The sequence below is a fragment of the Sinohyriopsis cumingii genome, chromosome 3, assembly GCF_028554795.1.
Source record: "Sinohyriopsis cumingii isolate HCF-2022 chromosome 3, ASM2855479v2, whole genome shotgun sequence".
In the NCBI taxonomy this organism is placed as follows: Eukaryota; Metazoa; Mollusca; class Bivalvia; order Unionida; family Unionidae; genus Sinohyriopsis; species Sinohyriopsis cumingii.
In genome coordinates, this window is record NC_142963.1 from 82,347,449 (window position 1) to 82,364,509 (window position 17,061).

Genomic DNA, 17,061 nt, shown 5'->3' on the forward strand with positions numbered 1-17,061 from the left:
GGCTGTAAGAAACTCACTCCAGACTATAGTGTTTTGCTGAGATATCCAGCTTTCAGCTTCATGACATGGTAATGTAGGACATGCCTCTTGCCAGATAAGGGTTGCAGTTTTCCTTATTAATATGCTTAAAGGTTTACTTGGTCAGATTGGATTTTGGTCTGGAGAGGTTTCACTCTAATATTATAATATATACAGTGTAATCCCACTATAACACAGTAGAATTTGACCGTGTTACAGACTGAACCGTGTTATAACCAACCAAGTCCATTGGCTGAAGTAAATGATACATTTACCTAATATATGTTGGTAGGGTATGAGGGTGTAATACAATGAGTGCAGAAATACATGCTTTTGATTAAATGAAGATAAAAACACTTGTATATTGACCACTGACATTTATGTAGTACAGTTCATAATCCATTAAGTTCTGTACATGTATATAATAAATCCATGAATTTGACTATAGATCACATGTTATAAAATACATGCATAACTCACATCCCATTAGAAAACACAAAGAACACATATTTAAAAAATGGTAGTTCTCGTTTTGATCTATATCCAATTGTCACTAAACAATTCCTACAGTTATTGCAAATAGCACATGGCTATATTTGGTTATATACCGAAATCAGCCCACTACACTACTAAGATCATGGAAAGTTCCAGCTGCAAAGAGCTCTACGAGATTACTAACAAGCTAATGTCAAGGAATAAATATATTCCACTTTCAACTACCTTCTGTCCAGTCGACCCTCCGGACATGTCTGCAGATTTCTTCCGTGACAAAGTACAAACCATTAGAGATAAGCTTGACACCACAATTTCAATTGACTTGTCGTCACCATACAGTTGGGATACAGAATTTGAGCGGCAACCAATAGCAGCATTTGAACCTGTCTCTATGGATTTCATATGTTCAATCCTGATGAAGAATGCACCAAAGTCATGTGAACTTGATCCAATTCTAACATCACTGCTGCTTGAGTGCTTAGATCCAGTATTGCCTTCACTAACTGATGTTATTAATACCTCTCTCTCATCCGGGGAATTCCCATCATTTTTCAAAACTGCCATTGTAAAGCCTTTGCTGAAGAAACCAACACTACACTATAATGATATAAAGAACCCAGTTTCTAATCTCCCATTCGTATAAAAAATCTTAGAAACGTTTGTTCTAACCCAGCTTGTATCTCATCTAAATTCAAACAGTCTTTTCAGCAATGTACAATCTGCATATCGCCCTTGCCACAGTACTGAAACTACTCTTCTAAAAGTAGTTAATGACATTCTCTCTGCGTTGGATAGCGGAAAGATTACAGTCCTCACTGTCCTTAATTTGTCTGCAGCATTTGACACAATAGACCATGATATATTACTTCACCGTCTCCAGCATGTATTTTTGCATTCATGATACAGCCATACTGTGGTTCAAGTCCTACTTGGTCAACAGGACACAAATTGTATCTCCAAATGGAATACACTCCAGCCCAGTTGATCTATGTTGTGGTGTTCCACAGTGATCTGTTCTTGGACCTGTTCTCTTCATTCTGTACACTCATTCGCTTTCAAGTGTCATAGATCATCATCTAGTGTCTCACCAATTGTACACTGATGACACCCAAATATACAAATCTAGCCACTCAACTGAAGTTGATGCTACCACCCAAGGTGTAGAGAGGTGCATTTCTGATGTGAAATCATGGATGACATGTAACAAGCTGCAGATGAATGATGATAATACTGGCTGCCATGTATAGCCTATCATGTGCTGAAAAATGGCGTTAAACCCTACAACAACAACAACAACAACAACAACAACCTCAAACAATAAATATCAGCAACACCAACATTAAGTTCACACAATCAGTATGAAACCTAGGTGTTACTCTGGACAGTACTCTCACATTGCACCAACATGTCATGAACATATGCAAGGCTGCATATCTTGAGCTGAGACGCATCAGCTCAATTCGCAAATATCTTTCAGTTGATATGACTAAAACACTTGTGTGTTCATTAGTACTTTCAAGACTGGACTATTGTAACTCAATTCTATCTGGTTCATCTCAATATCTGCTCCAGAAACTTCAAAAAGTTCAAAACACAGCTGATCGGATCATACTTAGGGTACCACGATGAGAGCACACCTATCCCGCTGCTCTATACCCTACACTGGCTGTGCATTTGATCCAGGATCAAACAAAATTTGTTCTCTGTGCTACGTTTCACTGTCACACTCTAGTCCAACATACCTATCCGACCTCACCCATGTGTGCACACCAGCAAGATACTTACGCTCCTCTTCTGACAATCGTATACTCATTATTCCCACTATGAAAACAAAGTCAGCATTCTTTTGCATACCAGGGTCCAGCAACGTGGAATGAATTGCCCACTGAACTTAGATACAAAGACACAGTGATCACATTCAAGAGGGCTCTCAAAACTCACTTATTTCGACTGCAAGAACAAACTTAAAGACTTAATAATGTTTCCTACCTTAAATATTCTCAGCATGTTTTTTTTTTAATGTTTTCTCATTTCATGGTGTTTGTTTTTGTAATCATATCATTATATGTTTTTTAACTTATAGGTGTTGTCTAACGTTGTAAAGCGCTTAGAGCTTCTAAAGATTAGGCGCTATACAAAGTCCTCTATTATTATTATTATTATATGCTACACGTACATGTACTTTAATTGGCCTAGATTTTGGTCAGCTGGAAACAGCTATCATCTTGCCAAGGCTACCAAGGGATGCAGCTGTTCATAGGGAAATGAAAACTTGAACAAATCAGTTTTATAAACATCTTTGGAAGATACCCCATCTTCAGTTAACTTGACATCTAGATACAGACCTGCCAACCCTCATGATTTTGTCATGAATTTCACGACTCAAGATAATTATTCATTGATTCACACCACATGCGAAAAAATCACAAATTCCCAAATTCTTAATCGGTTTAAATCCTGAATAAAATAAATTTTATTCCATTAAGTGCAAGTCAGAATAACAGCAGTGGTCACTCATACCCATAACTGTTCTGTATTGCTAGTTGTGATATTAGTAAAACTATATTCAAGTGTTACAGTTTACCCTGTAGCAAGCATTGAAAAATATCTAATATATATTTAGAACAGAAGTTTTACAAATACTTGTGAAGAAAACTGGGGCCCAACAGATTATTTTATTTTAATAGCACATGTACATACTTATAGCAGCTGTAATGTTTTTAAACAAACACCAAATCAAGACAGCTTTTTTGAGTGTAGGAATTTTTCTGATATTGAAAGATTAGTAAGTATTGTATATTGCTTTAGTTCATATTTTTCCGCACATGCACCAACACCACTAATCATTAATCATTCAATGTTTCATCTTATGGATTAATACCATTTTCTAATTAAGCACACAACAGTTAAAATGTTTTCACCTCCATGGATAAAAATATGTTCCACAAAAAGTGAAGTATAGATTGGAGTACACAAAAAATTGGCCTTGCATTCAGCCATCAAACATCAATGTACATTATGCTTTTTGTACAGTAGTATAATGTGACTTTTAGAATTGGGAATGTGTGCAGAGGCTCATATTGTTGCTTACAATTTGCATGTCATACATGTACTATATAATAATATAGGTATGTTAGTTCATTTACTTATATTTGTAGACATTAGAATTATAGGCATCAAAGCTCTGATTTATGGCTTGGTATCTTTCCTACATGATTAGCAACATTAAACATGCTGTAAACATTACTAGTTGACAATACTGGTCACCTGTAAATATTGATCAAATTCTTCAGTCTAAACTATGCCAAGATCTCAGATTTCACTATTTGTTTCTAAATACTATACCTGCTTACAGCCATGCAATATTGATGAGTGGAAAAGGTTTCAATAAATGTTACAAAAGGAAAAGAGACAGGCATAAAATATTGTTGATCTTTCAGTTTCTAGTTTAAGGTACAATAATACTGACACGCTTATATTGTTGATAGTGAGGTAACATAATTTAAATGTTATTATAATTCAGGTAAATGATTTTATAAGTTTTCAGTGACAGACTTTTGTATTATGTTTATATGCTTCTACTTTTATTTTCCATATATTTTGCGGATTTGGTGTCCATTGAAACAGCAATGAGAACAATGTGTATTGGACTGAAATTTCACAGGTAAAATAATAATGTCTGACCAGAGACATTGATCCCTACCAGGTATAGAGTATGTAATTGGTGTAGCCAATAAAGTTCTCCATTTTTCCATTTATATTGCTATTGAGAATTTGGGATCAGATTGGATAATTTCTATTTGATTCTGAACACAGTTTATGTTGTGGTCTTGTTGATCAGAGTGTTTTATAGACACTGGGGTTGCCTTATTTTTATATCCCTAAGGCATTCCTTTATTCTCACTTGGAATTCCCTTTCAGTCTTATCAACATATCGTTTGCCACAGAAGTGGCAGGTGAGTAAGTAAATTACATTTTATGTTATTAAGTGACCTCTTAACTTGAAAATATTTTAGTGGTAAATGTGCTTCTGCATAATTTAGATTTATACATTTTCATGCAAAAGATGCAGTTGATAGTCGCAGAGTCTAATACTTTGTTTGCAAAATGATTTACCCATAACACCTGGGTGTTTACTAAAACTCTTAGATCTTATTACATGATGCTTAATTGGAAATCTCTCTTCTCTGTGCGAAAAGTAGAGGGTTTTGGAATGGTTCTGTAATATGTTCCAAAACCCTCCCATTTTTGCACAAAGAAATGGTTTCAAATTAAGCCATCAATTAATAAGAGCTAAGTGTTCTAGTAAACACCTAGGTGTTACAAATAAATTGTGCACAAAGTATAAGAACATCAGATGCACCTTTTGTATGAAAAATCTAAAATCTTTAGAAGCACACTTATAATGTAGTATCATTTATTTTTGTGGGGCTCAGTTATCATGGTTTTGTAATATAAGACATTTTCATGGAGACTTGAATTTGTGCTTTTGCCTGTCAAGGTTTGCATATTAATAGGTATTTAATTTTATACTTGAGGCTCTACAGGTACCTAAAATAAAGAATACAGAAGAATGCAAATGGTGTGCAGATGGAAATGTTGGTCACTTCAATGTTAAAACAATACTACCACATGAAGGAGCACAAACGAAAGATGTGACAAGTTCAGTACTTACACCTTTTTGTCAGTAGAAGCCAACACAGCTAATAACACTAGGACAATATTACCACCTACATGAGCACAAATACATCACCTGTCAAAATCAATCATTACATTTTCATCAGAGTGCCCAACATCAAAGGAATCCAACACCACCAAACTGAGAAAATGCTATTTAAATTGAAAGATGGCGGAGTCACTTCTTTGTTTGTGCCTGCCTCATGTACAGACCAACTTCAACCACTAGACTTGATAATAAATTAAGAGTATAAAGAAGAATTAAAATCATACTTCCACAACTGGTATATTGTTGTTCTTTTGGATTGAAAATAAATGGATAAAAAGAGATGTGCTTTCAGGAAGGATTTAAATTTTCCAACAATAGTTATTCTTGAATGAAGAATCGATTTGAATAAGCATTAAATTTAATTTTCATATACTAGTATTTACTATTATTCTTCCTTTCATTTTTAGTATTACTAGTGTTTCAATACCTTACACTTTTTCTTTGTTCTCTCTATTCTTGCTTATCTCACATATTGATTTTGGCAGTGAGTGGAAATTACAGCTTCCATATACTTTGTAGATATGTTTGCATTGAAACAATATAAAATGCTTTATAAAAAAATTTCAAAGTGTTAAAATAAAATGTGTAAAAACTAGTATTTTGTTATCAGATTACAGTATTGATGTTGATTTATCAAATACTAGTAGCTTTGTTAATCTCTTGGAATGAAACAGTAAGAAAATGGAAGAGGGGGGGGGTCATCATCATATGTGGCTACATTTTCAATGGGTCTTTAAATTCGTGGTTCTGAGCAACAATGAAAATAATGAAAATTGATTTCCCATGAAAATTTCTGATACTGCAGTATTTCAATTGCAAGATTGGTGGGGGTGACTGGCTTGTTGTTCTTAAAAGCTTTTGTCTTTCGGAAAGGGTACTTTTGACAACTCTATATAATTTCCTTTCCCTGAGTTAACTTGATGGACAATTTATATCTTGGTACTATGGCTGTAATGGAAACTAGATTTAGTACTCACATGTATTTAGTGGCAGATTGGCTCAACTTCAATTATTCCATATTGTGGTCACCAATTGCTCTATCTCTAACTGGGTCAGAGACCATGCAAACCCATCAACTCACTCCCAGACAATTTTGAAAATTTGCATACAGATTATTAGCACACATTCCATCAATATGTTTGTTCTTGTTTCTAGTATGCTTATTCTAAGAATTGCACATCATTTGACAAAAAATTGCAATAAAAAGATTGTCATTGGCATTTTTGGTTGACCCAGCATTCAGCAAATTTGGACATCTTCTTAGATTGCCATCATGGTGATAGTCATAGTTATATGTTATGTACATGTAATTTATATTGTCTGTTTAACCTTTGTCCATGATTGAGGATAGAGTTTTGACCCATATGACTATTGACATATATTGTTTACCTGAGTTTTATCATAATTATAAGTGTTAAACACAAGGTTTACTTCAATTTGAGTTCAAGATGTGGCCTTGATTATAACCTAAGAATGTTTTGGATGCAAACTTGTTGACAATATTTGATGGAATTTTGCATTTGTAATGATCCATGTCCTGGGCATTTTGTTGTGTCATAGGACAGTTTGTATATGAAGTTCTAGGTAAACAGTTATTCATTTCTATTTTTAAGTTCAGCCTGTGGGATCATTTTTAGTTGTGATGAGTTATAATTTGAGAGGAATTATTTAAATTATTCATTGGAATTACAAATTGCATATTGACATTTTGGAATTAACACTATTTTAGGATTAGTAAGGACTCATTCAAAGACATTCTTGATTATATCATTGTGGTACATCGAGACTATTGGTATAACTTATTTAAGACTTGATACATCAACACATTCAAGATTATTGGAATTCATTTGGAATATTCTATACTTTTGGACCATTTGGCAGATTTAACATGTACACGATTCACAAGAAAGAAAACAAGCCCCATAGTTGCCATAAGGCAGACTTAACACAAACAAGAAGATAATCTTAAGCAACATGTCTACCAAATTGTCAGAATTGTTTTCTTTTGAGGTTACATACTCAAGTCAAAGATGTAACCAACTTGTACTTGGGTATTTGAGTACTCGTTGCAGCACTACTTGCTGCTAACTTTATATTTTTTCCCCACAATATCAAGTAGATGAAATATATTTGGTTTTCCTTCTGTGAGCAAAAATTAGCATTATTCAAGTTTTATACACCTTTCCCATGATAACTCATGCACATCGTGGTCCAAAAACACAGATTGCACTAAAAGTGAGGGCACAAGTTACCATGGGTCCTCCAAAAAAACCCACTAGGCATTCAGAAAACCGTGGAGATGTCAGTGAGAGGGGGGGAGGACTGGGCTGTTTAATGGCTGAATCTTCATTTTATAAATGAGTCAAGAAAAATTGTCAATAAAGAGCTTTTTCTGATGAAGATGTTCATTACTCTCTATAAATTACATTTATTTTCAAAATGTCCAGCAGCTGAAAGATCGATAACATGATTCCAACTGGTTTCAACAACCAAACACAGTATGCAAAAACATTCGTGTATCGCATCATGGCTTTTTGTTTTGTTTGATTAGCCTGGTTCCCGAAGTGAGCTATAATAGTATTTTGTAAAACTAGGAGTCCACAAAGCAAGGAACCAGACTAATTGTTGATACACTACCAAACAAGATTCCTTTTTATCAAAAACAGGTAACATTTACTTCATGAAACAATTGTCTATGTTGAAACTCAATTTTTTTATTTTTCAATTAGCAAAATATTGATGCCATGATTTCATTGCAAGTAATAGTGAAACTTCTTATCATCCTGGAGGATATGTCTATGTGTGAATTCAGGAATTCTCTGAAACTTGTTTCTTCCACAATGGTTCATATCTGTGAAACAAAGCTGTTTATTTTACAAAGTACTCATTTCACTTGGTTTCCTTGCTATCTTTAACCAGTTATAATTGAGTAGGTTAATTTAAGGTAGTTTAATTAGACACAATACAATTTTTAACAGTGTTCGATTGATCAGCTGAAATGAGCTACCTGACATACGACTGGGTCCACTGGTTCTTAAGCATGTAGGATTTGTATGCCTTTTTTTATTCCACCTCCTTTATTTGATTTAAAAGATGTAATTAGTATGATAATAGAAAAGGAAGCCTCCTTTTTACTTATTGCAACAAAACAACAAATGCTTTCACTAGTCTTATATCAAAACACGGTGGGTACTTTATTAAGTTCTCAGATAAACATTCCCAAACATAGCTGTTACAGTAGATTGACACATTTTACGTTTAATTAGAAGAGGACACATTGCATTTATGATAATTACACTTAAAAGGAACTAAAAGATAGAACTAGAACACAAATTTCAATTGATAATTTTTTTTATTTAATTGGTACTGCATTTGCCAACCTATAAATCCATGCAGAGTATAAGTCGAAGAAGCAAATCTGGCAAATTTTTCATCCTTCATCCATATATAAGTCGCTGCTGGGTATAAGACAAGGCCAAATCAATACCTCAGCTTCATCTTTTTCACTTTATTCCACACAGCATCTCACATTTTATCTACCTGTAACTCTGTAACCTTTCCAGTCTGGATTAATAAATGTAACTAAAAGTATTCAATTTGTTTCACATGAAGTATTTTAAATGTATTATATACTTTTAGCTACATATAATGATGCTGACCTAATAATTTATTGAGTTACAGATATGATCAAGTTTGCGATGTTGTGTGGAATTAAACTATAATAACTTCCAGTTTCATAAATATTAAAAGTATCACAGTAGGCTAATTCAGATTGCCAGCAATAGGGAAATTTCATCATTAATGCTAAATTGCTTTTACCACATTTTAGGGGGGAAGAGAAATACACAGAGAGATGCATATGTATTCCTTTGTATTTTTCTTCCTGCACTCATGATCAGAATAAAATATGACCCATATATATGAGAGAGAGAAATTCCAGGTATTCATTTTTTTTTTCCTTCACCTTATTACCCCTGTTTAGCTGAAGCTTTTGTCAAAAAGAGAAAAAAATAATACATGTAAACTCAGAAAATACATACCATACTCCTTAAGGGTTTGAATATTCACAATAGCTATATCCATATGGACTCCATTTACTAGGTTAAATCCCAAGAATGACCATTTTCCATGCTGTTTAATTTTCTTTGCAAGTATAACAACCTCTCCATTCCCAACAAATAAAATTATCTTTTTAAAGTGCATGTACTCTTCCTGTACTTAGACAGCAATTGTTTTAGATTTTTGTTCATGCTGTATGTTACTTTAAATTGCTGTCAGTCCTATCGGCAAGTTCAAAAGATGGTACTGGTTAAGGAATTTACACCAGTAACCACCTGGCATTTCCTTTCATTATATGGTACCATATTCATAACACCCATGTTTAGCCTCATTTCCCTATTGGTAGCCTCACTAATCTGATCTGGTCTGCCAACCCTTGACCTCAAACAGGTGTTTTAGCCTTGGAAAACCTGACTGCAGCTGTAGCATATTTAATTAGCATGTACATACCACTACAAAGCCAAATGATTCTTGAACAATGGAAGTGATAACTAAAACTAGAAGGAATTGCTTACTTAGTGGTACTAATTGATAATGGAATATGTACAGTGTACTTTTGTACATGAGTATAATCACAGTCATCAAGTAAGTGAACAATCATCATTACATCTCTCCCTCTCTCTTTCTCTCTCCCTCTCTCTCTCTCTCTCTCTCTCTCACAATGGGGCATAATTTTTATTTGATCATGAGGTGCAGTAAGAAAATTGTGATGGAATATCTATCTTTGTCCTGGTTATTCATCTTCTAACTTGTCACTTCTAATATACCTGTATCAAATTTAAACAATGTATATAACAAACAACATATATTACTAATGCATGCTACATTAGTGCATTTACATCTGATGTAAGTTAATGTTTAATACTGACGATCATGTAATTGTTTAAAATCCTTCTCAATGTGGGGTCCTATGTTTATTCAGACACAATCTCTTCCCAGAAATGAAATATGTTTTTAACATTACTTTTCCTACGTTTGGAGAATTTTTTCAAAATGAAAAATTATGTGACATACAAGAAATCGATTTGGATGACAAAATCCATATACAAGTTGATTCAGAGTATAAGACGATGCTAAGATTTTCTGGTAATAAAGTATCGTCTTATAGGCTGGCAAATATGGTATTTATTTATTAAAGTACTGCCTCCACTAGGCGTAAGTGACATTTTCTTTGATTGAAATTTCCTTGAATGTCATTAACTGCTCTGTACTAAGAATGTCATTTGAAAAAAAAATGTATGTATGACTGCTTATTAAAAGTTGATATATTATAATGTTGATTAAAATTTCCAGGTCCTATCTGCCATTTTCGATGATAAAATGAGTGAGATATCAAAATTTCTGTTGCCAGTTTTGATCGCAGTTCTCTTCAAGTTCAACCAATAGGGATCAGTTTTGGGGGATTTTCTGGTTTAAAAAATGGGATCCATGCCTGATCCCATGTTATAAGCGGGTTCATGAGTTATCAGGGTTATGAAGGGAATGGTGTATTAGGGATGGTTAACTGGTATATGGAAAAGCAACAATGTAAAAGAACATTATAATTAAATAATGTTGAATGTTTATTGGTATTTTTCTGATATATTAATATTTAAAATTTCTTATGTAAATTCATACCAGGCCTGTGGATCTTGATGTCTTGATAGCTGTCAGTGTGGAGTCCACTAAAATGATCCATAATCACCCACCAGGCTGCCCAGTATGCCTAGCTGCTGCCTTATTCACTGCATATGCCATACAGGGTGAGAGAAAACACTCTTTTGCCTTCACAAGCAGATAGTAAGATAAAGGTATCATTTTTCTCGTGGTAGTAATATAATCATCAGAGTTGTCAATATTTTGAAAGCCATATAATGATTGTGCTTTTTACGGGCAAGTTCAACAGGATATTTGTTAGAAATTTCTTTATAATTAGAGAAAGATTTTTCGCTCGCCAGTACTAGCAGCAGGGTAGTTTATGCTCTACCCCTACTGTCATAGCTGGCATTCACATAGGCAATAGCAAATGTACATTTCTTATCTCAGATACTAACGTGTCTGCTTTCATGAATGTTGATTTACACTTGAGGAATAATACAAAACTATAACAAAAGTGGATCACAAACGTTCATTTTCAAGTGATCATGCACACTATTGTTACATTTAGGTTAAGTTTCTGAAATACTAATGCTTTTACAGTTATGAAAATAGAAACATGCATTCAGCTTGAAGAGAACTACATTACCATAACAAAGTAAATAACTGTAACATGTATTTTATACTTCAGTGTTGATCTACACTTTTATGTTATCGTACATTTCATGGGCACATTGTGAGGAGTAATACACCATCATGCTTAATATAGGTCACTTTAACGTACATTTTGGGCTTTCATCATCATGAACAGTTTTCAAATTTTCATTATTGTTATTATTATTACTGTAACATACTTAAGTGTGCAATATAGAGACTTATTGGCAAAATAATTTTCATATTTTTTCTCTCGTCTCTATTTCCTCATGTGAAAAATATATCCTTATGTTTTCATGGATGAAAATATAAGATTTCCCATCCCTTCAGCAACAAAAATTAGTACTTTTTGAGCTAAAACAATTAATAGAAACTGTCTTACATTTCAGGCATGAAAATTAATATTTGATTAAGAAATTCGACCAAGTGCCACTTGCATCTAACCAATGTTACTTCCTTGAATCAGACTTGTATTATTAACAGATATGACAAATATGTAATTTACTGCAACAGATTAGGTCATTTCCTTCCTACTGCTTCTTCAGTTCATGATTAGGTTATGAAAGTGAGGTAAATTTATGAAAAGGGGGTGAGTGTGAGAACTTGTTGTGCCAAAGAGTGAGTTTAATGTTCTAAACTTTGATTATGAAGTATGTTTGATATATAATAAAAAATGTTCTTTACCTACATTAATTATTTCATCCTGTGGTACAAAAAACTTTATATTTTAACTCGTGGCTTTGCTGTTCATTAAAATATTACGTTTTTGGTGGTGAAATATATCTGATATTAACATAGGAAAAGAACATATTCACTATTTATTTACTCAGAAATACTTAAAATATTTCATACATCATTGACAGTAATAATCTGAAATTTACATAATGACAGTGTATCCACTGTCGCACAAGATTCAGTGTGCATCATACAATATTCCATTTTTTCATGAATGTTTCATATTTCAAGTGGATTGGGTAGTGATGTGCACTGCATTCAATACTAAAGACAATTTTAACATCTGATATGACTCCAAGTAATGGTGGAATACAGTTTTTTAATTTAGAAGCATATTTTAAAATATTAGGAAAATACTATTCAGTTGTTTTGCATACATTGAATTCAAAAACCAAATATGACTTCCTGAGCTTTGGTTTGGATATTACATTTTTTTTGTATAATATTTTCTATTCCTCTCCAAATTTTCTGTACATACTGACTATGCCACAGAAGTTGTATAATTATGTCCATTTCTGTGACACAAGTACTTGTACACTAGTCATGAATATAAACATATTCCTCAGGATTTCTACACCATGATATCAAACGTTGGGCACTGTGACCAACTTTTCATGGTGCTGTGTTAATGTACAACTTTTATGTTTAGGTCTGTTAATATATCGCTGTTGCTTGCACACTCATTAAACTTCCTATATGTTCTATTCTGAAAGTGTTTACTATACATCTGTACCAAGAAATATTTTATCATGAACTACTTTTGAGGCAACAGTGACGATATATAATTTTTTGTCAGACCTGCGACAGGTGAGATCTTGTGGTTGGAGTGTCCATTCATCTGGCTCACCATCTGGTGTCACCTTTTGGTTAAATTTTTTAGAAGACAAAATATCTCCCGTCATTGTCTGGGGATCATCATCTGACTTTGCCCACAAATGCGTTAGAATGGGGTTGGGAGGAAAAGTGGAATATCCTAAAAGATTGTCGCTTAAGTGCTTACTTAAGCATAGTCTATACACAGCAATAGGTGACCCACTCACTACCATTCTTGCAAATAGTCTGCATTAACATGCATGAGATTTATTAATACATCACTTGCCAGCCAATCAGTCCCAGCTGTCATGTGCAGCGTTCTTTGTTTAAACTGTTCTAGTTTGGAGCTGATAGCGACAGCACGCATATTTCAGTCAAAACAACTGTGTTATAAATTTTGTTTGTTTGCATCCTTTGCTAACTTTCAACAGCACGTACCTTTCATACCAGATCTACAATTCCTAGCTTATATGTATCTTCCTATTCTGGGATTTCATCAGACGTTTTACCTGCCATTCATTGTACCCTCCAGGAGTTTACTTGTTTGCAAACAATGGCATCACGCTCTGCAAGACAGCTGTCAGTCCCATATGACCTGGAGAATCTGTTCAACTGGACTACTCTCTATTTAAAGCGGAAACTAGAGTCCATAGGCATTAAAGTGTCTTCTTCTCTCCCGAAGCACGCCTTGAGGCAGCTATACATGGATAATGTACCTTCCACGAGTTCACGGCCCGCTGATCGTGTACTGAGAAAATTGAGGGACAGCCCACCTCGCGCACAACCCAGCATACGTCAGTCGGAAGTAGAAAGAGCATCCCTCATGCCACAGCTAACTCCACGTCGAAGTCGCCGTAGTGCGACAGTTCTTGCTAATGCAGCAGAGGGATACAATGAAGCGGAAACGGCAATACAATGTAGTATTCCGGAAGATGGGGCTACTTCCGACATAGCCACCATTGCTAAAAACACATTGTCTCCAGCCAACATAATGACTTAAATCAACTCCATTCAGCATTCAATCGCAGATCTAAATAATTCATTTACCACCATCATGGCACGTTAAGTGATTTTGACACAGTAATGTTGTCAGTGGTGAAATAACTGGGTGGGGTAGCATTACAAAGTGGAACAAATATATTTGTATTAATCTGTTTTTAATTTCTTTTCTTTTTCCATCCATTCTGGAGACATTTGATACAAAATAAGAAATTAGTGCCTGTCCACTCATTGTTTTGACAATAAATGTATCAGAACGTTATCCTTGTTCAGTGATGTTATAAGCCTGTCCACTCATTGTTTTGACTTTAAATCTATCAGAACTGCTATCCTTGTTCAGTGATGTTCTAAGCCTGTGCACTCATTGTTTTGACAATAAATGTATCACAACTGCTATCCTTGATCAGTGATGTTATAAAACTGTGCTATATATGTTGAACAGGTGACTTACATGCTGTATAGTTTATAGCTATTGTACACTGTCTCTCATAAAATTCAGTAAATATATCAAATTTTAGAATCAACCTTCATCATGAAAAACACTTTTTTTGAATTATTAATAACATAGAATAAGCTTTTCAGCTAAATGATACATAAACAAAATAAGTTTCATGTTGAACATTTGTAATTATTGTAATTAAGTATTATTAATGTACAAAGTTTTGACAGCACTTCAGTGCCAAACATAAGCATGAGGGAAACGTTTTAAATGAAAATGAAAATAGATGTCAAAGACGATCAAGCAAAATAGATGTCAAAAGTGATCAAGCAAACCTGATTGAATTGTACACAAACAAAAAATGAATTTCCTTTAGTCTTATCAATGACCACTATGCACATTGTATGCAGATGCAATTAAGATGGGTACAGTTTGGCAGTATGCATCATAGGAGTGTTTTACCAATGTATCTATAATCTACAAATATAGGTAACACAATGTGCAAGAAAACCATTGGTTATTTAATGGATGCTTTCCTATATTAAAAGTAGTCCTGGATAAAATGAAATACACATTTTAGGAAGAGAGAAATGCATCATTTATCTGTGTAAGTTTCATCTGGATCTGATCAAGGGTCAAAATTGACCCTTACAGTATCTACCCCTAAGGATTTATATGCACTAATATTGACCCTTACAGTATCTACCCCTAAGGATTTATATGCACTAATATTGACCCTTACAGTATCTACCCCTAAGGATTTATATGCACTAATATTGACCCTTACAGTCATTATAGACCACATAGTACAACATGGTTTTTTTTCATGCATGTTGACTTTCAAATGTTTGTTTACACTGTCTTTAGTTCACTCATTCTTTTTGTAATATGTGCTGACCATGTTATGATCATGACAATTACGTCCAGTTATAATCATCAAAGAGAAGAACTCGACAGATATGTGAAGTCCAAAACTCTATCATATCATTGTTGAGCTCATTTCCTGTAAATGTTGGCTTTTATAGATAATGATATAATATTAATCTTAGTGTTACATGTTCTTCAGCCAGTGCTTCTTTCAGTAACGGAAACCTGACATTGGGAGACATGTATCTATGGTAGAAATACTCTGACATCATGATATGAATTAATGGTTCTGGACACATTTGAAATAAAAAGTGGCCGCTTGTGAGGGGAATATTTTACATTTATGTACTAATATGCTGGTTGCATCAGAGGGGTGGCCATTCTTGAGGGGTACTTTTGAATACAAACTCGTCAGTGCCAAGGGATTCTGGCCATAAGAAGTGGGTGGCCATGGGTCAGGGTTCCATTCAAAAGTGGGGCTACTGTACCCCTGCAAGTCTGAGCTTACCATTCGGGTCTCTAAAACCAAATGCATGGGGTATTTTTCTGATCTGGTAGATCCAGCATGTAGTACCATCTTGCATTCTGGAGCCATACTGGCCATCCATTTAGTCCAGCTGTCCCAACCCTGACTCATTGGGATCTTAATGATAGCAAAGCCAGTGGTTACACATGCAGACAGGGACAGTAGCGGAAAGTCTGTCCATCCAACCATGTTTCTTGCATGACTGGTACTGAAGCTGACCAGAGTGGCTTGCACATGTCTGACAACTGGACTGGCCATTCTACCAGCTTACCAGCTGTCTACCCAAATGTGACTAAATCACCTGGCGGAGCTTTTTTTCCCTCTTTTCACTGCCTGTAAACAAGGTATTAGCAGTGGCTTATTTATGGCTATTGGCATTGCATCATCATTACCTCAGGGCATGATTTATCCCAAAATGGAAACAGATGAGGATCAAGAGTACTCACACAGTGTGAAGGTACTTGTGATACTTTTGACCATGGAGAAGACAATGCTTGGTTTGAAGTCTGCCATCAGGGAAACATACTGGGTATTGCTCACTTTAAGAATGCTGTCCCCCCAGTACCACCATGCATGACTATAAAGTCAAAGCATCAGTCAACATTGATGATGAGGAAGAGTCTCCTTTCTGTCTGCTTACCCAGTTAACAAATTTCAAGGAGATTAGTGATCATCTGTCAGTGTATCTGTGACTTGGGGAATGCTTAAGAATTCTTTTTAGAAAGCCAGGTACTATTCAGGTAAATATACTGGGTGTTGCTCACTTTAGAATGTACCACTGTGCATGAATATAAAGTCAAAGCATCAGTCAACATCAATAATGAGGAAGAGTCTCCTTCTTTCTGTCTGCTTCCCCAGTCACCAAAAATTCAAGGAGATTAACAATTATCTGTCCAAATGTATATGTGACGTTGGGAATGCTTAAGAGTTCTTTTCAGAATGCCGGGTACCAGCCATGTTCTTGGTGTGCTAGTACATGCCACATTCCACCACCTACCATACTGAACTGCCAGCACTGAGTAAGAATGTAACTTAGGTTAACTTGTTTGGCCTTCCATTTTATAAGATTAATAAAGATGTGTTTCTAACCACATTGAAGTTCATTCAAAACATTGCCACATCATCATTACTGGACCTGACCTCATTTACAATTTT

At 34.7% G+C, this 17,061-nt stretch overlaps 1 protein-coding gene across 2 annotated transcripts in view; it reads left to right on the plus strand.

Annotated features, from left to right (window-relative positions):
* The window catches only part of LOC149803202 (uncharacterized), a 152,056-nt gene that overhangs the window by 26,568 nt on the left and 108,427 nt on the right, over window positions 1–17,061 (plus strand). For both annotated transcript variants that reach the window (XM_089952821.1, XM_089952822.1), the window contains 2 exons: window positions 4,141–4,177; window positions 10,919–11,040. In XM_089952821.1, the coding sequence (XP_089808947.1) occupies window positions 4,141–4,177; window positions 10,919–11,040 (159 nt within the window). The remainder of the gene's footprint in view (window positions 1–4,140; window positions 4,178–10,918; window positions 11,041–17,061) is intronic.